At 41.7% G+C, this 25,625-nt stretch overlaps 1 protein-coding gene across 1 annotated transcript in view; it reads right to left on the bottom strand.

The window, feature by feature from the left end:
* Positions 1-516: 516 nt before the first annotated feature.
* The window catches only part of LOC124788019 (troponin C, isoallergen Bla g 6.0101), a 63,156-nt gene continuing 38,047 nt past the window's right edge, over positions 517-25,625 (bottom strand). Inside the window, exons 2-6 of the mRNA XM_047255074.1 lie at positions 25,574-25,601; positions 22,972-23,115; positions 18,902-19,021; positions 11,241-11,372; positions 517-954 (exon numbers count right to left, since the gene is read on the bottom strand). Of these exons, the coding sequence (XP_047111030.1) occupies positions 926-954; positions 11,241-11,372; positions 18,902-19,021; positions 22,972-23,115; positions 25,574-25,601 (453 nt within the window). The 3' untranslated portion in view covers positions 517-925. The remainder of the gene's footprint in view (positions 955-11,240; positions 11,373-18,901; positions 19,022-22,971; positions 23,116-25,573; positions 25,602-25,625) is intronic.

Raw genomic sequence — 25,625 nt, 5'->3', positions numbered from 1 at the left:
AATTCTGTGGTTTTGATCTTACCCACTTACTCTGATTTCCAATCCTGAATTAATCAAGTTGCTTCATGCACGACATAGAGTGCTGTTTATCTGGCTACGTAAAGAAATTTGCATACTTGTAATTAAATTATTAAAGTAATTAAAGTAATAATTTTTCTGCTCAGTTTTTTCTAAATGGTTAGGAAGTGCTTGGGCTGGTGGTGACCCTGAATTTCTCAATTTTTATCATTGTTTGTGTGAGAGAAGCAGCTAGAAATGCGAGATAACGTATATGACTCGATGAGAAACGTCGTAAAGATAGTGTTACGTTACGGGTGTCATTCAGGTATCATCGGATGTGCTTACAGAAATTCTGTAGTTTGGAAGCAGTAAATATTTAAAATATGTCCCCTCTTTTTGAATAGGCGGTGTATGTTACTTTTACATGTTGGGATTTCGTGGCATGACTACTATATCGCTTTTAATATTTATAGTTACGTCCAATTTTTAGTAAGAAATCAAATATGTAGTCATGAATTGTGTGACGATAAAATATTTTATTGACAATTACTTTGTATTACATAGCTGGTGGTCACAGCACTGCTTTCTCAGAATGTGTTGCCACACAGATATTTCATAGATACAGCTCGATACATTTATGTTGTTGTTGCACACTCACAGAGTACACTTACTGCTATGCGTAATCAAAGATGGACAAAATTTTCGTGTGGCAACGAGTGTGGTTTTTACCGTTATTACCAAAACTAGAACGCTTGTTGTGGAGTGCAGCTGCGCACTCCGTTCCGACGTGCTCGCCGACGAGGTGAGAAAGCGGAGAGGCGAACCCCATCCGGGAATGTAGAGACAGCCGTGGGAGCTGAGCGGGGGCGGGGGGAGGCGGGCGGCGGGGGCGGCGGGGCGGCGCGGCGCGGGGGCGGCGCGGTGCCTACTCGCCCGTCATCACCTCCATGAACTCTGCAACACAGCGAAAGTAAACACAGCTCTGGCGTTAGCTCTGCAACTCAGAGTACAGTAGTGAGATAAAACTCTGCAACAAAGATGCATGGGGAGGTAAGTACAGCGGTGACATAAACTCTGCAACACAGGTACACACGTCGGCACTGTACTTGCCTTGTGTGTGCCTGTGTTGCAGAGTGTATCGAGGAGTACAGCCCTACATAAATTCTGCGACACAGCTACACGGCAAAGTATGTAAGGTCTGACACAAATTTCCGCAATACAAGCGCAAAGTAACGTAAGTGCAGCACCGATATACACACGGAACCCGTAAAAATGGCACAGAGAGTATACCCCTACATAAACTATGCAACATGGTTGCATTTCAAGGTAAGTACAGAACCTGCATGCCCTCTGCAACGCAGGTACACGCGAGGTAGGTATAGCACCGACGTAAACTTTGCAACATTCGCGCTTGGCGGGTTCTGTACAACACGTGCATGAAAACTCTGCATCATACACACATGGCACCAGGTACACACACTACTATACAGACACACGATAAGGTGAGTGCAGCACCTACATAAACTCTGCAACACAGTCACATGTCAAGGTAAGTGTAACAGCTACATTACCTCTGAAACACAACCACACATCTAGGTAAGTACAGCACCTACATACGTTCTGCAACACAGCCACATGCAAGAGTACAGTGACTGTATAGACAGCTGTAACACAGACACGTGGCACACACAGGTCAACTCTTGGAATCAAATCTGCATGTGGAACGCACTTCCTTGACTCTTGTGCAGAAAGGAGTGCACTATTCTGCTGCATACATCTTCAATAAGCTACCACAAGAACTCAAAAATCTTAGCAGTAGCCCAAACGCTTTTAAGTCTAAACTGAAGGGTTTCCTCATGGCTCACTCCTTCTATTCTGTCAAGAAGCTCCTGGAAGAGCTGAAAAATTAAGCAAATTCCAGTGTTACATTGTTGATTTTCTTTATTTAAACTTACGAATTGTCGCCTGAATACGTTTCTTGTATTTCATTTTATCTGTTTCTACTATCGTGTTATAATTTCATGTATTGACTCGTTCCATGACCATGGAGACTTCTCCTTAATTTGGTCCCACGGAACAATAAAAAAATAAATAAATAAATGAAACACCTGTTCTGCACAGTGGAGCAAGTGCCAAACAGCTACACAGTGTGTAGGGGCTAGGTCGAACACTGTTGGACGTTACTGCCAGCAGGGAAAGGTACTTTTATTTCTCACTCGAGCATTATAAACAAGACATATGATAACATGGGCCCAGTTCCCGACGGGAATTCTTAATTATTACTCTTATGGAAATGGAAACTGTTACACCATGAGCTCCTAGACCACATGATGCCAAACTGATATTCCAGTATTTCCATGCCTGTGGCATATACTGATTAAAACGCAATCCTTACGTGTGCTCACTTTAAAAAATTTTCGGTTCAGAAAAGTGAGCCATTTTGCTCATGAAGAATTAAGTGAGTTCATGATGACTACTAGGTGTATCTAACGTTGCTGGAACTTATCAGGTGAAGATAACAACACACACGACCACAAGAAGCCTTATCATCTTTCATACCTTCGGAAAATTCAGACCATTGACATAAGGGACATAGGAGTATCATACCGACATATCACGTAGATCGTTGGCTGTACTGCTATGACTTCAGAACGACCGGCAACGACATGGAATCAGGTCAGCGTTCGGCAATGAGAGAAGGGAGGGTCTTTCGAGGAGGACTGCGCCACAATAGATCATAGGATTTTCGACTGCTTAGACGGATAGACGGATGACAACAGCTGAAATGCGAGCGGAGGTTGCACACTAAGTTTCATCACGTACCCTCTGGAAGAGATTAATGGATGCTAGGTTGAGATCTAGAATTGCCGTGTGGCTTCTTTATTGACTGCCATACCACATGCAAATGGTGTAGATTCAGTGTCAACTGGGACATTGAGTGACATTCCGTGGTGTTCGGGGAAGAGCCTCAATTCTGTTTGTGGCAGTCAGATCGACGCCAGCGTATACGTAGATGACCTTAACTCTTGGAATCATATGTGTGAGGAGCTGTTTGATATGACAGAAGGGCTGATTTGGTAACTATAGAAGGAAGCCTGAATACTCACCGCTACGTGGCAAGAATGGTAAATCCTGCTGTAATATCGTTCATTACCAGGGTAGACAATGTCATATTTTCACTAGGATAAGTCAAAGCTGCAAAATACTAACGCGAATTCTTTACAGACGAATGGAAAAACTGGTAGAAGCTGACCTCGTGGAAGATCAGTTTGGATTCCGTAGAAATGTTGGAACACGTTAGGCAATACTAACCCTACGACTTATCCTAGAAGAAAGATTAAGGAAAGGCAAACCTACGTTTCTGGCATTTGTAGACTTAGAGAAAGCTTTTGACAACGTTGACTGGGATACTCTCTTTCAAATTCTAAAGGTGGCAGGGGTGAAATACAGGGAGCGAAAGGCTATTTACGATTTGTACAGAAACCAGATGGCAGTTATAAGAGTCGAGGAACATGAAAAGGAAGCAGTGGTTGGGAAGGGAGTGAGACAGGGTTGTAGCCTCTCCCCGATGTTATTCAATCTGTATATTGAGCAAGCAGTAAAGGAAACAAAGGAAAAATTCGGAGTAGGTATTAAAATCCATGGAGAAGAAATAAAAACTCTGAGGTCCGCCGATGACATTATAATTGTGTCGGAGACAGCAAAGGACTTGGAAGAGCAGTTGAACGGAATGGACAGTGTCTTGAAAGGAGGGTATAAGATGAACATCAACAAAAGCAAAACGAGGACAATGGAATGTAGTCAAATTAAATCGGGTGATGCTGAGGGAATTAGATTAGGAACTGAGACACTTAAAGTAGTAAAGGAGTTTTGCTATTTGGGGAGCAAAATAACTGATGATGGTGGAAGTAGAGAGGATATAAAATGTAGACTGGCAATGGCAAGGAAAGCGTTTCTGAAGGAGAGAAATTTGTTAACGTCGAGTATTGATTTAATTGTCAGGAAGTCGTTTCTGAAAGTATTTGTATAGCGTGTAGCCTTGTATGGAAGTGAAACATGGACGATAAATAGTTTAGACAAGAAGAGAATAGAAGCTTTCGAAATGTGGTGCTACAGAAGAATGTTGAAGATTAGATGGGTAGATTACATAACTAATGAGGAGGTATTGAATAGAATTGGGGAGAAGAGGAGTTTGTGGCACAACTTGACTAGAAGAAGGGACCGGTTGGTAGGACATGTTCTGAGGCATCAAGGGATCACCGATTTGGTACTGGAGGGCAGCGTGGAGGGTAAAAATCGTAGAGGGAGACCAAGAGATGAATACACTAAGCAGATTCAGAAGGATGTAGGCTGCAGTAGGTACTGAGAGATGAAGAAGCTTGCACAGGATAGAGTAGCATGGAGAGCTGCATCAAACTAGTCACAGGACTGAAGATCACAACAACAACAACAACAGCAATGCAAGACCCCACTGAGCACATCGCACCACAAAATCCTAGAGTATATGGACTCTTGACTGGCCTACCAGGTGTACTGATTTATCAACCGTGAAGCATGTCTGGGATGTGATGGGAAGAGGTACATTTTTAACTGCAACAGGAACCTACATGAACTGATACTGCATGTGTTTCAGGAGTAAGAAGAAATTCCTCTAAATGAAATCCAGAGGCTGTTACTTGTCATGTCACAACGAATGCAAGAATGTATACCATTTCCGCTCAGTGGATCCTTTTGAAAACCATTAAAATAACTGAATAAAAATTCTCGACAAAATATCAACAGTAGGGCACTCTCGAAAGAACAGGCTGGAAGTACACGTACGGAATACCATACTGCATGAAGGCGAATTTTTAAGGAGTTTTAATTGCAGTATTCACTGAATTCAGTCCATATCTGCATAGTGTGCAAAGAAGAATGTGGTGTGCATCTAGGCCAAAACGCGTTATTGAACCAGTCATTTACCAGCATATCATTATTTCTGTCAGAGAGTGGTAATATACTGCAACATTTTTTTCAGAAAACTAATAAGTAACAAAAAATACTAGATATTCTGTGCAGGGCACTGCAAGAACTCACACCATCGATGTGCTTGTGAAGGCATTAGAAAGTGTTGTTGATGACTGGATTGTTCCCTTGACTGTAACAACTCCCAATACTGCCATAGACATATTAGTCGGCACAATATGATTGCATCTGAGATTAAGGGCGCTTCGGTCTGCTTACCGTGAGTTTTTATCGTGATATTTCACGTTAAACGCTGAAACACTTGCTAGCATCTGCAAAACTGTCGTGAAATCTCTCACAGTGCGATGCTTTATCCTCAGACACAGGTCTACTTGTTTACTGTAACGCCACTGCTTGTTTCTGCCTGCGACCATGCGGCGCTAAGTGCCATAATATCGTGGTCGCGTAATATAATTAGCTCAAAATGGAGAAAAGCATCAGAACACTGATGACGCAAGAAAAAACATCAGACTCGTCCTCATTATGCACCCATAACTGGAAAGCATAGCCTGTCTAACTGTGTTTCAACCATAACTATTGTGAATCGATGGTTATACACTAACGTGGTCAAAAGTACACTACTGCCCATTAAAATTGCTACACCACGAAGATGACGTGCTGCAGACGCGAAATTTAACCGACAGGAAGAAGATGCTGTGATATGCAAATGATTAGCTTTTCAGAGCATTCACACAAGGTTGGCGCCGGTGGCGACACCTACAACGTGCTGGCATGAGGAATATGGAATCGGTGGGTTCAGGAGGGTAATACGGAACGCCGTGCTGCATCCCAACAGTCTCGTATCACTAGCAGTCGAGATGACAGGCATCTTATCCGCATGGCTGTAACGGATCGTGCAGCCACGTCACGATCCCTGAGTCAACAGAAGGGGACGTTTGCAAGACAACAACCATCTGCACGAACAGTTCGACGATGTTTGCAGCAGCATGGGCTATCGGCTCGGAGACCATGGCTGCGGTTACCCTTGACACTGCATCACGGACAGGAGCGCCTGCGATGGTGTACTCAACGACGAACCTGGGTGCACGAATGGCAGAACGTCATTTTTTTCGGATGAATCCAGGTTCTGTTTACAGCATCATGATGGTAGCATCCGTGTTTGGCGACATCGCGGTGAACGCACATTGGAAGCGTGTATTCGTCATCGCCATACTGGCGTATCACCCGGCGTGAAGGTATGGGGTGCCATTGGTTACACGTCTCGGTCACCTCTTGTTCGCATTGACGGCACTTTGAACAATGGACACTACATTTCAGATGCGTTACGACCCGTGCCTCTACTCTTCATTAGATCCCTGCGAAACTCTACATTTCAGCAGGATAATGCACGACCGCATGTTGTAGGTCCTGTACGGGCCTTTCTGGATGCAGAAAATGTTCGACTGCTGCTCTGGCCAGCACATTCTCCAGATCTCTCACCAACTGAAAACGTCTGGTCAATGGTGACCGAGCAACTGGCTCGTCACAATACGCCAGTCACCACTCTTGATGAACTGTGGTATCGTGGTGAAGCTGCTTGGGCAGCTGTACTTGTACACGCCATCCAAGCTCTGTTTGACTCAATGCCCAGGCGTATCAAGGCCGTTATTACGGCCAGAGGTGGTTGTTCTGGGTACTGATTTCTCAGGATCTATGCAGCCAAATTGCGTGAAAATGTGATCACACCTCAGTACTAGTATAATATATTTGTACAATGAATACCCGTTTATCATCTGCATTTCTTCTTGGTGTAGCAATTTTAATGGCCAGTAGTGTATCTGGACGTATCCACGTAATGCGGATTTGACCACCAGTCGTCACGAGAAGAGGACCCGTTAGTATAAAAGGAGGCAGAGAGTAATGTGTTGTCAGTAGAGAAGAAATAACATAGGAGAGGGTCAATCAGCAAAGCTCAGCGACTTAGAACCTGTACTATTCATTGGATGTAAACTGGGTGAGAAATTCATCACGGACATTTCAACCCTTCGAAAGCGGCCAATGTCGCCTGTGACTGTGAAGTGGAAACTGAAGACAGGAACCACAGGTATACCAAGACCAGGGGGACATCCAGTGTTGGTGGACAGAGACCGTCGACGATTGTGGATGGTGGTAGGAAAAAAATCGCATGAATCAGCAAAAGAAATTACTCAAGAGTTCCAAAGTGCTACCAGTAAAACAGCTAGCACAGTGGCTGTATGTAGGGAGTTAAAACGAATTTTGTACAACGCTTCTCACGAGCCACATACTTCCGCAGAGAATGGAAAACGACGCTTGAGGTGGAGTAAAGAGAGACTCCACTGGAGGGTGGATGACAGATAACGAGCGATTTGGAGTGATGAATCAAGCTGTACCTTCTGTCAGTCCTACGGAAGAGTACGAATTTGACGAGTGGCTGGAGAACGTCACCTGCCATCATGTGTGGTGCCAACAGTGAACTATACAGGAGGTAGTGTTACGGAGTGGGGACGGTTTTCGTGGTTACGGTGAGGTCCGCTTATTCCGCTTAATGAAAAGCTAAATGCGGCAGGATGTGAAAATATTTTACAGCATTGTGCACCGGGTACAGTTGAGGAACAGTTCAGAGACGATGGCCAGCTAGACAATACATCCTTTGGTAATGCAGCGTCTGTGAAGCAGGGTTTTCTGGGCAATAAAATTCCTGAATTGGACTGCGCTGTCCAGAGTCCCTACTTGAGCCCAGTGGAACACCTTTGGGATCAGAAAGTTGACTTCCATACAGACCCCAGCATCCAATATCACTGTCATCTCTGGTTTCGCCTCTTGTGGAAGAATGGGCTGGAATTCCTCCACAGATATTCACACACCTCGCTGAAGGTGTCCCAAAAGAGTTGAAGCCGACATGAAGGCAAACCCTGGATGCAGCTCATATTAATGTTCACTAACAGGTGTCCTGATACTTTTGGTCAGAATGTGTAGAACTTTATACAACATGAAGAAATGTTATTGGGATTAGTTGAAATTCGTAACATAAGACTACGGAAGCATGTGCTGTACTCATCCAACAATCCCACCTCTATTACAGTCACTTGTATTCTCATGATTTTACGTGCCTGCTGGTGCAATGAGGTGTTAATATTCCTTCGAAAGGGTGCCAATAACTGTTAAGAGACGTCGCAAGTGATTTGAGACAATTCGGCTTATAGTGAAGAAAGATACGCTCTCAGGTCACATGGCTCTTGAGCACAATTTATCCAACTAGCAAATTTATCACTTGATATTGTTAAACAATACGTTAGACAATAATGAGGGAGAAACGCGCAAGGGCCTGCGCGGTGATCGATGTTACTATACCTAAGTACGTGTCCCACGCCTGCGCTCAGCTCTGGACGTCTTGCATTGTATGCAAATGTAACACAACGACCACACATCACACATCAGTACATGTGGCAGTTTCTCTGGGGCAGTGATCAGCTTGTTTAAACGGACGGTCTTAAAAGATCCCTAAGGTCACGGGTACACTGTTTTTAAAAGAATGGAGTCACTTCATAGTAATTTCCACCATGGATTTCTCCTTGGACACGCCTGAAACTTTTAAAGTCGGGGCTACTTCCTCTCCTGTCAGCTTTTGCCTCTATTTCCACATCTTTCCATATACAGGATGATTCAAAAAGAATACCACAACTTTAGGAATTTAAAACTCTGCAACGACAAAAGGCAGAGCTAAGCACTACCTGTCGGCGAATTAAGGGAGCCATAAAGTTTCATTTAGTTGTACATTTGTTCGCTTGAGGCGCTGTTGACTAGGTGTCAGCGTCAGTTGATGCTAAGATGGCGACCGCTCAACAGAAAGCTTTTTGTGTTATTGAGTACGGCAGAAGTGAATCGACGACAGTTGTTCAGCGTGCATTTCGAACGAAGTGTGGTGTTAAACCTCCTGATAGGCGGTGTATTAAACGTTGGTATGAACAGTTTACAGAGAATGGGTGTTTGTGCAAAGGGAAAAGTTCTGGACGGCCGAGAACGAGTGATGAAAATGTAGCACGCATCCAGCAAGCATTTGTTCGCAGCCCAGGAAAATCGACTCGCAGAGCTAGCAGAGAGCTGCAAATTCCACAATCAACTGTATGGAGAGTCCTACGAAAAACGTTAGTTATGAAACCTTGTCGTCTGAAATTGGTTCAAGCACTGTCTGCAGCTGATAAGATTAAAAGAATCGATTTCTGTGATTTTATCCTTGCTCAAATGGAAACAGATGAATCTTTCGTTTCAAAGATTGTGTTTAGTGATGAAGCAACTTTCCATACTAACGGGAAAGTAAAACGTCACAATGTCTGTATAGGGGCACTGAGAATCCGCGGGAAACAACTCAGTATGAACGTGACTCGCCTAAGGTGAACGTTTTCTGTGCCATTTCAGCCAATAAAGTTTTTGGTCCCTTTTTCTTCGAAGGTGCTACTGTAACTGGACTACAGTATCTGGAGATGTTAGAGAATTGGCTGTTCCCTCAGCTCGAACAAGAAGCACAACAATTCATATTTCAGCAGGATGGAGCGCCACCACATTGGCCCTTATCTGTCCGTAACTACCTGAACGTCAACTACCCGAGGCGATGGATCGGCCGCCAGGCAGCCCGTGACAGAGCACTTCATCACTGGCCTCCAAGAAGCCCTGATCTTACCCCCTGCGATTTTTTCTTATGGGGGTATGTTAAGGATATGGTGTTTCGGCCACCTCTCCCAGCCACCATTGATGATTTGAAACGAGAAATAACAGCAGCTATCCAAACTGTTACGCCTGATATGCTACAGAGAGTGTGGAACGAGTTGGAGTATCGGGTTGATATTGCTCGTGTGTCTGGAGGGGGCCATATTGAACATCTCTGAACTTGTTTTTGAGTGAAAAAAAACCTTTTTAAATACTCTTTGTAATGATGTATAACAGAAGGTTATATTATGTTTCTTTCATTAAATACACATTTTTAAAGTTGTGGTATTCTTTTTGAATCACCCTGTACTCTGTTGTTTCATGGAACTGCAAAATTCTGAGAGCATGGGACACAGGATAACTTCAGTCAGAATTGCAAGGGGAAAAATTTACTGTCACCCGCGATGCTGGCAGGCGAGCAGTGGCACTGCGAAATCTGGTCCAAACATATCACAAGTGTTGTCGCTAGTTGTATTTATCTACGATATAAAAGGAGCTGAACAGATACCAGGCGAAGATTGCGAAAAATTTGGGGTCAGCACAAGCACTCCAGCAGGATAGCGGAAGACTTGATAGACAGGAGAGCGAGAAAATTACTTGCACCTAGTGACGGAGACATCGGTGTATCGCCTCTTCAGTAAATCGAGTGTACGATTTCCATGATGATGATACACAGCGTACAAAACATCGATACTTTCTATATATTGGCTTACTACTATATCAAAATGACTGAATCCTACTTACTTTTAAAAATTGTTAAGTTCGAAACAGGAATTGGTTATTATTTAAATTTGGTCTATGACAGGTGTGCCAAGAAATTTGTTTAAAGTTCATAAGGCAACCGTATTTAATTACATTAACCTAATAATCTGAAGAACACTCAGAACGAAAGTAAGAAAGGGAACTGTACTCAAGTTCTACAGAAGAAGTCAGTACCAAACGAGGCATATGGTAGTGAGTCGTGGAGCGTAATAAAAAGAAATGAACAAAGAATACAAGCACCGGAGATGCGATTCCTGAGAAGAGTAGCTCAGTGTACAGTATTGGGTAGGAAAAGAAATACTAACATCAAGTCTGTACTGTGAGCGAAAAGCTTAGATGAGCAGAGTAAGGAGTACAGGAATAACTGGAAGAACCGTCTCACAAGAATGGAAGAAGAAAGAATATCAAAGTCAATTATGAATGATTATCCACTGGATAGAAGGCTATTACGAAAATCGAGGAAAAGATAGAAAGATCAAAAATTTAAGTCAAGAGGGCGTAATAGGCTTAGCTATGCTAAGATATGGAGACTTGAATAGGCAAGTCTAACGTGAAGAATTACATCGCACGAGTTCTACAATTGAAGACTACGACAACGACGTTTGACAGAATGTATGAGAACAATGTTTACTCATTTCCAACACCTAGTGTAACTATACAGAAAACAGAGTTATGGAAACCAAATATCTTGGGAAAATGCATAGATATTGTCTATATAACGACAATATATTATCTGTTTTTGATATCTACAATATTTCAACATAACATCGATACTTTCTACGGGTCGATATACGGTGCAGCTCGCCTACCATCAAAGTCGACGGTCCCGGAGCCGTCTGAGTCGATTTCCTCGATCATCATGTCGAGCTCCTCCTCGGTGATCTTGTCGTCCAGCTCCCGCAGGATCTCCCTCAGGACGCCAGTCGTGATGTACCCGTTACCTGGAACAAGATATTTTCCGCATTCGTAGAAGTCTAGTACTATTTTGTGAGAACACCTACTTGTATCTCGACATATTTGTCTCACTACTTTATGTCCCTCAGTGAATATCATCAGGGGTAATCTCGGTGGTCCGGTAGCCTTCCCGTCTAGTATCAGTGCAGGAGATAGAGAAGACCCAACGAAGAGTTAGGTGAAAGGTTCGTTAGTAAGCACGAGAGCGTCAAACGCCAGTGTTAAGTTTGCAAGAAAGGCGTTGTGCACCGCGAGAGATTTACCGTTACAATAGTCCCTAGAACTATCAAACGTCACACTGTTCCCTGCCACAAATACCTCTCGAAATGACTATTATGGGAAAAGGAGAGGAATCCGAGTTCACACGGGAGCTTACTGCCAGGCATACTTAACTCGCAAAAGTTATGGATTGAACTTGGAAGGGGTAAGTGATATTGGAATTGAAAGTACTCTTCGCTACACAAAATCATTTCGAAATAACATAGAGCGAAGTAAAAGTGGAACATTTAACAATTTACAGGTAACATTTTAATTATCATTACATTTGAGATAAATGTCAGGGTGTTGCATACCCTTATTAGTATAATGAATATTACAGGAATCAGCGGAATAAGTGACGAGAATAGAAAGGATATAAAAGAGAGATGGGTATTAGCAACAAAAAATTTCTGGGAAAAATAAATTTGTTACCATCGAACATAAATTTAGGTGTTAGTAAGTCTGTTCTTAAAGGTACCAGTAACCCCCAACCACAGCTGGGTAACGTTATTCAAAAAGTGATCTTCGTTAATCATTAGTCCGTTACTAAAAAAGTTAACTTTGGTAAACGTTAAAGCGTTGCTTTAGAAGAAAAAAACTTTGGAAATTTGTGGTAAGGTCTTATCGATCCCTAAGCTTAAACACTACTTAATCGAACTTAAACTAATTTACGCTAAGGACAACACACACGCCCATGCCCGAGGGAGGACTCGAACTTCTGACGATGGGGACCGACCTTACAAGAGATTTATCAGAAGTTAACGTAAGTCGTTAACTCGTAATAGTAAACTTTATGTTGTGGATGTAGTGAAATGAGCAAGTGAACCAAATGCAATACCTTTACTTAAACAAAAATGTCTTCGTAGTGGAAGTTTAGGCAGGACATCGAGATAAATAAAAAAGAACAGTTGAACGATTTAATCATTTAGTTTTATAATTATTTAGTTGCCAATGTCAAATCACGGGAGAACCAAATTACTGTACAGGAGCATCAGATAATATCTGAGATAAGGTGCATATTTCCCTTCATGAATATCAACATGTTAAAGCTTGCATCCGAGAGCGAGGCTCGTTTAGGAGACAAAATGACTTCGCCCACGAAAAAAACAGTCGTTCGACTGCAGCATCCGATGGTGTTGTACTATATTTAATAAGGAAATTTGCTAAATACTCTTCCACAAGAAATACCGCAGGTAGGTTAATTTGAATTTCAGTGAAGTAGTATCTGGTTAATTAATAAGATGTTTCTCTAATCAACAATGCGTCTGCCCAAATTTCTCCTCGACATTGAACTTTACTGGGGTTTTAAGTTTTTGTCAGATTCTCAAACGACTTCGATTCGATGACATGTTCGTAACAAAACGTTTACTCTGCATTGGTCCACACTGTCTTGAGACACAGCGCTGCCAAAAGACTCCGCAGTCTGTCGTGTTTTTCTAACTGGATTACTTCTACTGGATTCACAGTCGACATCTGAGTCCCCAAGATTGATTTTTTGTTTTGGCTTTCCTCGGCCGGAGCCTAGCCGCACTGTTTCTTCAAACTGGACACACCGCTGTTCATCTGCTATTTGTATGTATTGTTTCAAATTGTTAAACTCGATATGTGAGCCCTAATTGCTGATTTTTTAGGCAAGCACAGTTTACAATCGGGAAGTACTTGTTCTCCCAACGTGTAAACAAAATTAATGCAGCCATGGATTTGTGTCAGTTGTAGAGCTACGCTCCGATTCCGTGATTTAGCTTTCACAGTCAATCCACTAGCAAGAAATAGTACAGTAAGCGTAGATTACCGTGGCCGGCAAATGCACAGATGGCGGGGCACAAGTGGGGAGAGTGTAGTGGTGGGGGTTATAGGCAGGCGCTGTAGGGGAAATGCCGAGCGCTGGAGAGCATACACGTTCATATTTTCTGTAAATATGCCCACACTTGTCTGATGGCCGTTCAAAAAGATCTACTGTGACATCTCCTTTGGTTAGCATCCAAACAGAATTTCCCCAAAAATGCAGCGATTTATTATTGTTTGATTGTTAACCATTTGTATCTCCCAAAATAACATCATGGGTGGCGAATTTTGAGTAAAACCTACACGTTTGTCTGCTTGCCAAGATAAAATCTGCTTCTTTTGGCAAAACACAGCAGACTTTACACAGTCGCACCTCAGTAACACATTATGCACATGCAGTTCGCAAAAGAATTCTGAAAAAGTGTTTTGTTAAGTTTGTTAAGTGAGGAACTGGGGAAAAATAAGGTCAATAGCTTATAAAAAAGCACATTCTAGTTGCAAAGTAAACTTGTAATGTCTTCTCTTATGTTATTCCAAAACCGATAGCGTTTCTCATTTCACCAAATATCCCTGACCCTAAAAAATTGCATCCTTTCATCGAAAAAGTCTGTAGTTAGTGGAATAACATGGTAGACAATGAAGTTTTGCGTGATAACGAAATGGCAAAGTACTCTTCTCTTTGCGTGCTATCACGTACCAAAATCTCATTTCGATATCTCAAACCGTTTATGAAATATGGCTTTATCACTGGCGCGGCGCGATCGCAAATGATTGTGTTACGTCAGATCAGTTTTCTCGAGATTGGTAACGGATAGAGACCTCCGCCCATGTCTAAAGAAAAAAATCAATATGTTAGCTAAATTTCAGTCGCTGCAACATATTATGTAAATGCACCAAAGGAAAAATCTTAGCAACCTATATTTTTCATTGGTAACTTGTTCGAATTTCACACACTCTCTTACTTCCACATAAATATCACAATAACAATTACCATTAACAAAATCATGGACACATTATCATGAACCAGACGTATAAAGCTATAAGTAAAGCAAAAGTTAATTTTTTTATCGAATAGTTTCTGCAGAATCGTTTGAGAAAGATTGCAGGATGAACACTTCGATTCTGTCATCGACGATTGGCCGAAAGGTTTCAGACAAGGAAAAGTTTCCGAACAAACGAATGATCTTGTCTAACGTTTTGAACGAAAATTGGTCACTGCACGTCGACTACCGTACCCTGCGCGGACTATACTTAAGGCGAACTCGGAAAAGAAACAACAACAAACAGCCAGCATCTAGTTATTCTCGCTCGCACTCGATTGCTTCCATCGATTTCGCGCTACCTGGCGTAGCCACACACCTACATGAACCGCACTTGTCACAGCATGGTTTCCGCGGGCGGTGCGGCGTCATGCCATACATAGTAGGTACCTAATTGTCGAATAGCGGTCTCAAAGAAACTTAAAAGAAGTTACATAGTCCGTTAGTGTTTTTAAAAGTTAATTTAAAGCTAATCCGTTACTCGAAAAGTTTACTTCGTTAATTCACTATTAATGGATTAACGGTGTTGTGCCCAGATATTGTAAGTAGGCTGTTTAGGTTCTTATATTGGTAACGCCACGTAGCGCTCTGTATGAAAATCACTGGCTGTGCTGTGTGCAGTCTGTGGCTAGTTTACATTGTTGTCTGCCATTATAGTGTTGGGCAGTTGGATGTCAACAGCGCGTAGCGTTGCGCAGTTGGAGGTGAGCCGCCAGCAGTGATGGATGTGGGGAGAGAGATGGCGGAGTTTTGAAATTTGTAAGACTGGATGTCATGAACTGCTATATACATTATGAGTTTTGAACACTATTGAGGTAAATACATTGTTTGTTCTCTATCAAAATCTTTCATTTGCTAACTATGCCTATCAGTAGTTAGTGCCTTCAGTAGTTTGAATCTTTTATTTAGCTGGCAGTAGTGGCGCTCGCTGTAGTGCAGTAGTTCGAGTAACGAAGATTTTTGGTGAGGTAAGTGATTTGTGAAAGGTATAGGTTAATGTTAGTCAGGGCCATTCTTTTGTAGGGATTTTTGAAAGTCAGATTGCGTTGCGCTAAAAACATTGTGTGTCAGTTTAAGCCCAGTCATGTATATAATTTTTCTAAGGGGACGTTTCAATATATGCAGCCAACCTTCGATTCTTTAAAGAACAGAATTTTTTAAAGAATCTTTAAAGTATGAAGAATAAAGAGAATTGATTATTTAAAGAATCGAAAGACTCGAACACCCGTGTACAAAACAATTTCTAGCGCCTGATTGCTTTACAAATGACTTAATGTGTTAAGTGTTTGACGTTAAGCATGTAAAGCCTTTACGTTTAAAGACATAAAATCGTAATTATGTTGGCTTTAATTAGCTTCTGATCATCCACCTATAAACTGACAGGAAAGTTTAGAAAAGGTTTCAGCTATGTTTGAAGTTTGCTGAAAGGCGCTAAGTGCTCTCATTGTCACACACTGGACGAGTAACGTGCGAGCGATTTGCGTTTCATTTTAACAAAAGCTAGTTTTCCACCCATATCAACGTATATGACGTCCTACCCCCTGAAGTATGTGTCGTACAATGATATAATTGTGCAGGAAAATTCAGCGGTATATGTAGATACTGTCTACAAAAGTGTTACGAACTGAAATAGTAATGAAGAAACAAATTAAAACGTCACGCTTGGTACAGAAGTTCTAGTACATGAAAAGCGAAAGTGCAGTAATTGATAAATTTGTTTTCTTTTTCATTATTTTGTATGTATGTGTATGTGTGGCGGGTGGGGGATGGGGGAGTGCCAGCAAAATAAAAATTTCGGAAACGTTTCAGATTATGTGTAAAAGTATTTTTCAAGCCGCTGTACGCCCTGATTCTAAAATACTAGATGAATATAGCCTCAAGACATATATACACAATTCCTAATTTTATTACTTTTCTTATTCTGTAACACCTACCCACCGATTTGTCATTCAGTATCAGAGTACCTACTTTTAAAGGCAAAGATGGCCCTGCTGTATGTACCAACTACCGTCCATTTCTGGTCCTCTCCCACACTATTATGATATTTGAACATATCCTTGTCAACAGGCTGCGAAATATAGACTAGTTCTCAATAAATCAATGTGGGTTTGAGCAGGGATGTGGCACAATACAAGTAATTTTTGCCAGCTGAAGGAGAAATTTCTTGAGAAAAGGAGTTCACTACAGTTTGCCTTTCTTGACCTTGGGAAGGCATTCGATCGGCTATCACTTCAGATGATATGGTATGCTTTTCGCGATCATTAAGTTCCTGAAACTCACATACACTGGCTTAGAATGCTATTCAAATTCGCTAGCAGAGCTGACTGACACCTGCCCTGTTACTATTAGCGATCATCACGGCTCAACTACGACTCCACCGCTCTTTGTTACCGCAGTGGATATCATAACGAGCAGCCTACATAAGTATGTATCGTGACAATGCTGTACGCTGAAGGTATGATGCTTGAGGCGAATACCTGGAAGGATCTTCAAACTCAAGTCGAAAGATGCATCGATTTGACATCCGTTTAAACTCTCCTCGAATTACGCAATTAATGAAAGTTCTCTCAGCAAGGTGAATACATTCCAGTACCGGCGATCTCGATCACAGAGTAACGACTATGTGAGTGAGGATGTGCGCGAAAGAATCAGAGCTAACAGAATGCTGTTCAGAGACGTTACTGATGTTCTTTGTGATAATGAGATGCCAGTAGGCCTAAAATCAAAGATAAAAAAATGAAAGAATGTTGAGAGCAGTTGCATTATATGGTATCAAATGTTGGCCCACCCCTGGAAGTCCTGAGACTCACTCTGTGTTATGAAAATGCTGATACTGAGAAGATCTTAGACATTTCTCTGGTCGACCATACAAAAAACACAACGATTCGACAACTAGTTTGAGTGTCTCGAATCAATGAGAAGATTCAAGAATGGATACTTCGTTAGTGTCGACACATCGTACGGGTCCTGCTCAGTTGAGTCATCAGTTCAACCTGTCATCCAACAGTAAGAGACCTGAATTTCGGTGGTTAGACACTATAAAATCAGCTCTACGATCAAGAACCCTAAGTCAACGGGAAAATTTAGATCATAAGAAAGGGCATGATCTGGAAGTCGCTAAGAAGAAAAAGAAGGCCATTTACATACAGGTACCATCCTTCTTTGCGGGACGTACTCTTGGCCAAATGGAGTGTCCCTACCAAGAGGACAGAACCTGAGTAAGGACACTGTACGAAAGTTATTTAACAATATTAATTCATTTTAGTTTATTAATGAAATGAAATGATCGTATGGCATTGTTGGGCGGGAGGCCCCTTGCGGGGAAGTTCGGCCGCCGTATTGCAAGTCCTTTTCAGCTGACGCAACTTCGGCGACTTGCGAGTCAATGAAGATGATGGAGAACACACAACACCCAGTCATCACGTGGCAGAGAAAATCCCTGACGCCGCCGGGAATCGAACCCGGGACCCCGTGCGCCGGAAGCGAGAACGCTGCCGCAAGACCAGAATTGCATTGTTGACGACAGTATCAGTGATTCAGCATGTTTCTTAATTTCTTTTCTGTGACGCCAGAGTAAGAACGATAGCATTGAAGGTCAAACAGATAACTTTATGATACACGATGCACGTCGGCTGGTCTAAGTGGCAGTAAATAAAGGTTTATTTTATGAGCAGCTCTTGTTATTTCTTAAAAAAGAACTTTCCTCAAATACATACGAGCTGTGGGGCACCAGGTATCAACTGTGCAAAATGTATTGAGTTTAGAAAGTATCATCGAACTGAAAGTCATTCTTCTATGTAATGTTCGCTGCGTGAATGTTGCAGCTCCTTTAGGGGAGTCCTTTTGGAGAGAAAGGGAGAAGGGAAGAGAGAGAGGTTGGAGGGGAGTGGGATATCCTGTGCCAACCTCCTCACTTCATTTCAGAGTAGCACTTACATCGAATGTTCTCAATTATTTCGTGGTAAAATTCCAGTACTATGGAGGTTATTCACTTATGTCTTAGCACATGTCCTGTCATTATGTCCCTTCGTAGAGTCAGTGTTTCCCACAAGTCCTTTCCTTGTCTATTTTACGGAGAACGTCTTCATTTCTCATCTCATCAGTGCCTTTAATTTTCAGTATTCTTCTGTTGCACTGCACCTCAGAAGCTACGATTGTCTTCTTTTTCGGTTTCAAATTCATATTATAAACGACAAATCGCAAGAATGAGTCTGTGTTATTTATGACAAATACCCCAAAAACGACGTGAACAGAGTTGGCACTGTCAAATATTTGAACAGCAAGCTGCACATGGTTTGCTAAGTGACGTTGCAAATCCTGTAATAAGAGTATTCTTTGTGAATGTATGTGTGTGTGTGTCGACAATGGAGCTAAGGAAGTTGTTTTTTGGATGCTGAATTCGAAGTGGGTAAGCAGAGGTTGTGTCGACTCACCCTCCTTGTCGTAGAGCCTGAAGGCCTCCCGGAGCTCCTGCTGCATCGCCTCGGCGTCCTCCTCCACCAGGAACCTGGCCGCCAGCTGCACGAACTCGTCGAACTCCAGCTGCCCAGAGCCTGCAAGTTGAATAAGTGTAAGTGTTCAGCTAACAGAGTAGGAAAAGCGCACATTCTGAATCTTCAAAACCGAATTACCATCATCCAACGCATTAAGATTTCAGCAAACTTGAACCTAATGGCTAGATCTACTATAGAAGATGCAAGAAGAAGGGTTAATGAAGGTGGCAGTAATCAAAAACTTATATTATTTATTAGTGGGAATGCTGTATCTGGTGCACCAATTATTAATGGTACAATTCAATTACCAAATCCACCAATTATAATAGGTATTACTATGAAGAAAATTATTACAAGTGCGTGGGCTGTAATAATAACATTATAAATCTGGTCATCTCCAATTAGAGATCCTGGTTGACCAAGTTCAGCACGAATAAGTATTCTTATTGATGTTCCTACTATTGCTGCTCATGCTCCAAGTAGAAAGCAGAAAGTACCAGTGTCCTTATGGTTTGTTGAGAATAATCATTTTTGCCGTAAGATGGCTGAATTTTAGGTGCTAGACTGTAAATCTACTTATGAGATATTTTTTTTCTTACCATATTCTGGTCTTATATTCAATTACGATTCTAGACTGCAATTCCAAAGGTGTAAATTTTTACTAAGGCCTAAAAGATTATTCTTTTAATTATAACTTTGAAGGTTATTATTTTAATTAACCTAAGTCCTTAGTACAATGAGATTAAGGTTGATGTTGAAATCAATCCTATTGTTGAAATTATTACGGTTATAGGAAGAATAATTCTTGATTTTTGAGACTTTATCTTATAGATCATGAATTTCCTGTATATGACATAATTACGGCTGAGAATCTAATACGTATGCAATAATAAATTGTAATTGTAGTTAATACGACTATAATAGTTATAATAGTTGTTATGTTGTTTTCTGTTAGTGATTGTATTACAATTCATTTTGGTAGGAATCCAAGAAATGGTGGTAAACCACCTAGAGATAAAAGAGATAAGAATATTACGAATTTAATTTCAGTTTTTATGTTTCTAGCTGCAAGTACTCACTGACATATTCACTGCTGCCTGTCAATAAGAGAAGTTAAGTACCCAGACGACGTGGTCGGATGTCATTCGCATCAGAGAGTGTGATTAGAGCTGTAATCATCAGTGACAGGTAGGACGACGCCCGTAGTACATTAGTGTTGTTTGTGTTTAGTATTGCTACCATGCTTGGTACAGTAACTAATACAAGGGACGTTAACAACGTCGAATTTTGAGTGATCACAGTGAAAGACACGCATGTGGCGTGTGACTCGTTTGAGACAGCGTGACCGGCACCTGACAGAGGCTGAAAGGAGCTTCGTTACGGGCCTCCATTTGACCTGATGATCGAATCGTGGAATATCCAGATTTGTGGGACATTGGGATGTGGCAGTGGGCCGATGTTGGACTGCGTGGCAGCGTGAGGGCAGGTCGACAACGTCTGACCACCACACATTGTGCACCAAATATTCACATCTGTGCTTGCTATCCCAGAACAAGTAATGGGCTCCCTGAAACATTCTGTGTCATCTGGCACCATTGGCCAGAGACTTGCAGCAGCCAAACTACGGAATTATCGTCACATGCGTAGCCCGCCGCCAACACAGTGAAACGCGTACGTTTCATATGTATTCATTACTAGCGATGGCGAGGCATGACAGAATCTCTGACCAGAGAGTTATTTTATCGTTGCTAGTCTGCGCTTGACCGCGCGAGACGATAGTTGTTGCGTGTAGCGAGTCGGCGGGAACAGTCACTTGGATAGTGAAGTCAGTCGGCAGTAGTTGTAGCGAGTGGACGGTTGTACTGAGCGGGCGTCGGCATGCGTCGACGGCTTGCTCTTCTTGTGAATCTGGTCAGGATTGTGGTGGACGATGTGTATTATTGTAGAAGGTAATGAAGCAGCATTGCGCTCAGCTAATAACGTATGTTAATTGTAATTAATTTGTTCAAAAAAATGCCCCAATAACAATTTTTCTATAAAGTAACTTTTTTAAAGAAAAGATTCATTTCAATTTAAAGAATATTTCCTATGCATTTCCTCCAAGAATCAAAATTAAGTATAGGCCAGCATTGCACGGAGCTGTGCCGAAAAATAAGAGCAGATATAGATGCGTTTTTTACTGAGGTAAGAATTTTCGTTTAATTATTTCACAGGGCCGAAGGTCAGCGGTGCTGCCCTTATAGGATTTATCAGGTTTAATTATTTGCGTTGAGATGTTACATTCATTTCATGGTTCATTATTTAATTAACATTATCGTGGGTTTAATGAGCAATCTTCATTACTTAACTTTTGTGTGGACTTTACATTTGGGCCATTATTATTCTTTAATTTTGCAAGGAGGTTACGCTTGGCTCATTTTTATTATTCAATTTTGTGGGAAAACAACATTTGGCACGTTTTCATAATCATTGACTTTTTTTTTTAATTTCTTGTGCGGAGGTTACAACAGTGCAGACGACTGAGTTTGGAATGGTGCTGTGAGTGGGAAACATAGACTGTTGATGAATGGAATCTTTCGTTCGCTGATGGATGGCGGTCATGCAGTGCCCCCGACGAGCACACTTAGTGAGTATGCCTGCGATCCGGGTCGAGTTCCCATTCTTTGGAGGGGTACGGCGCTGTACTCATCTAATCTACATCTACATGACTACTCTGCAATTCACATTTAAGTGCTTGGCAGAGGGTTCATCGAACCACAATCATACTATCTCTCTACCATTCCACTCCCGAACAGCGCGCGGGAAAAACGGACACCTAAACCTTTCTGTTCGAGCTCTGATATCTTTTATTTTATTTTGATGATCATTCCTACCTATGTAGATTGGGCTCAACAAAATATTTTCGCATTCGGAAGAGAAAGTTGGTGACTCAAATTTCGCAAATAGATCTCGCCGCGACGAAAAACGTCTTTGCTGTAATGACTTCCACCCCAATTCGCGTATCATATCTGCCACACTCTCTCCCCTACTACGTGATAATACAAAACGAGCTGTCCTTTTTTGCACCCTTTCGATGTCCTCCGTCAATCCCACCTGGTAAGGATCCCACACCGCGCAGCAATATTCTAACAGAGGACGAACGAGTGTAGTGTAAGCTGTCTCTTTAGTGGTGGACTTGTTGCATCTTCTAAGTGTCCTGCCAATGAAACGCAACCTTTGGCTCGCCTTCCCCACAATATTATCTGTGTGGTCTTTCCAACTGAAGTTCTTCGTGATTTTAACACCCAGGAACTTAGTTGAATTGACAGCATGGAGAATTGTACTATTTATCGAATAATTGCTTCTTGTTCCTGGTGACAGTTCCTAATCACTGCTACCTCATTCTTATAGAAACTGTCTTTGTACTTTATTCCACTTTTCCTCGGCACTCTGAACATCTCTTGCCGGATAACGTTATCGGGTGCCTTTTCCATGCCTACAAAGGCAATGTCAGTTGGTTTATTTTTCTGGAATTTCCTTTTCGATAACGAGTCTCAGTGCCAGAATCGCATCTCTTGTTCCCAAACTGATCTTGTCCCTAAAATATGTTTAAAACCTGTGTACTGGGCTGTTCGTTTTCAGTCTAACTCAAATGAAACATGACACTAACTTAATACTGGCAACAGACAGAACAAACGTCACAGTAAAACTTGTTGTTGACAGGTGTACGTTTCCACGCCTTCCAATAGCCAGACCTAACGACATTTCTGTATTTAATTTCTTCTGCACCACTTCGGCAAACATTTTCAGTTAAACTGCATTGAATACGTGTAAATTCTGCTGTCAATACTGAAAACTAAGACTATGCAAATGATCACATTAAAAAAAGTTTGTTTACCTTATCGTTCCGAAACATGTTACATCTACTACTACTAGTGCATAATACGATATGGAAATGAAGTTTCTAAATATGTATTTCTTTTGTGCCTTGAGATTACGCAACAAGAGGAGGAAGAGTTTCGGGCGCGCACCGTCTGCGTCCACCTCGTCGATGATGTCCTGGAGCTGCTTCTCGTCGAGCTTGAGGCCCAACATCTCCAGGATGGTCCGCACCATGTCCGTGCCGATGGAGCCCTTCTTCTGCTGGTCGAAGGCATCGAAGGCCTTCTTCAGCACTGCAAAACACAGGATAACATATTGTGAAACTGAACCATTCTCGAGTCTATACTCTAATGTAATGAGAGGTACAGGACCAAGCTGTTTGGTCTGCCGTCGAAAGTCTGCAAAACACGTGATTTACCATCAGATTACGATGCACGCATCGTCACCAAACTAAAGACGAAATCTGGGTCCACTAAATCTTGTAGGGTGCTGACCAGCGTAATATGCAAAAGATCACGGGGAAAAAATTTAAGACTCACTTGATACCTGTTTAGAAGAATGTCAAATCAAACACATTTCAGCCGTCAAATGTCCATACTGTTACTTTATTGGGCTACCAGTTTCGGCGATATATTACGCCATCTTCAGGCCCCCTGACCGAAGTGTATGATGAATTCATCCTCGGTTCCAGTGAAAATAGGACCCAGCATTCAAAGACTGGTGTCTGAAGTGATCCCTGTATCAAAAATCTACAGACACCAGCTTTGAATGCTGGCCCCTATTTTGACCGGAACCGAGGTGGGAATCTTCCTACTCGTCGGTCAGGGGGTCTGAAGATGGCGTAATAAATCGCCGAAATTCGTAGCCCAATAAAGTAACAGTTTGGAAATTGGACGGCTGAAAGGCGTTTGATTTGACGTTCTGTACTGAACAACCGAGGTCCCTCAACCGTCTCTGAAAAGATCAGCATACAGAGACTAGATTACTTTGGTTTCAGAAAACGTATACCTACGAGATCGGATATTCTGACTTTGCGCTAACGGGAGGCAAAATAAAGAAACCTGGGAGCACTTTTACTATATTTGTGGGCCTACAGACGCCTTTCTGTAACGTGGCTTGGGATAACATTTTCGGAACCTCAAGATCAATGAGAATGAAGTGTAGTGGTAGGTGACATTCCACAGTACGCACAGAAACCAAGTGGTAATGAGAACAGACGAAGATCAAGAGAGGCAAGATAGTGTTAATATAAATGCCATGCAGAGTTGTTGCTGCTTAGTATTGATTTTAAGTGAAAGTCGAAAAAACGAAAAAGATATTGAAAGCAGATTTCAGAGGAGAAATTAAAAGTAACAGATACCAATGGGCAGGTTCGCGGACGCTGCAGCTCACAAGACGAAAAAGTGGAATAACTAAGAAGGTCTGCTGCATGAAACAAACGGCAGAGGAGGTGCGCCAAGGATAAAGAAGGCTAAGAAGAAAATAATTAAGAACTGTAAGTGACTTGTTACGAATCAAAATTTGGAAAGTTACAGTCGTAGAATTGAAAAATAGTCTTTTAGCTAAGAAGCAAGATTATATAGGACGATCAGCTCAAGAAAGCTATGTGAGTTAGGTGGACATAGAGAGAACGAAAGCTTTCTTCGACAAAGAGATTAGCTGGTATGAAATATTGTCTCGAAGTTGTGAAAAAAAAAGCCAAGAAGTAGTCATCTGTAAAAAGGTGTTACATGGAAGTGAAACGTGGACCAAGTTAAAAGATAAAAAGAAATAGAAACACCTAGAATATTATGACAACGAGACCTGTTAAAAACTAAGGAGAAAAATAAATGCTACGAGGTGGAGTACCAGAAACAACAAGAGAAGAATAAAGCTGATCGAAAACCATTACCACACGAGGAGACAAGTTAATGAAACATCTACTACGACACCTTGTCGCTGAATGAAGCAGTAGAAGAACAAATTTATATTGTCACAGAGAGATTGGGAGTATGACAAACAGGTTACGGACGATCTTGAGTGTGTCAGTCCTACCAACTACCGACGCATTGCCCGAGAAAATAACGAGACCATTGTTTTAGTTTTTATTCAATATTTTTCGATAACAACGACGCTTAACTTGAAACTTAATAACAGGTCGGAATGTAGAATTACTCCGATCAAAGATAATTTTTCGTTCTTGCGTGTACTGGGATACTCAAAAACCGCTGACAGTAGCGGCAAGGTCTGTGGTACAGTAAACTATGTTTCTCATTTGTTCTTAAGTGTAGCAGTATTTTCAACACTGAGACAAAGCAGAAATATACTCAAGAAAGGCAGTAACTGTCAGCTACAAACTTTTTAATTCCCTGTTTCTCTCGGGCAATTACTAAAGTCAGATAAATATCACGTGTAACTACGATGAATTACTTTCACTAAAAAGTTTGTAAAACTGAGACATAGGCGCCAGCAGACTGAAGCTATAAATTAGAGCTGTGTGGGGCTCTCGGACGGCTTCTTCGATAAGAGTGGGACATTGACATGTTAGAACCAAAACTGGATGAGGTAAGTTAAAAATAAATCAGATTTGATTCTCTGTCTGGGAAGCAGACAGTATTAAATTGCTATTTAACATAGTTATTACAAAGGTGATTTTTGAATCATTACTTCTGATATTTATCATTCTGTGAAAGATTGTTCCAGCAATGCAGATAGGGAATCACATTTATAAAGCTTATAATTTGCTGCTTAACATCAAGTGTTGGTACTTACGTTGGATCTGTTCTGGTGGGAGCTCCTCCTGAAACAAAAGTGAAAAAGTACA

Source organism: Schistocerca piceifrons, chromosome 3, assembly GCF_021461385.2.
Source record: "Schistocerca piceifrons isolate TAMUIC-IGC-003096 chromosome 3, iqSchPice1.1, whole genome shotgun sequence".
Classification (NCBI taxonomy): Eukaryota; Metazoa; Arthropoda; class Insecta; order Orthoptera; family Acrididae; genus Schistocerca; species Schistocerca piceifrons.
The sequence above is the reverse complement of the archived record's forward strand: the minus strand, read 5'-3'. Positions and strand labels throughout refer to the sequence as shown.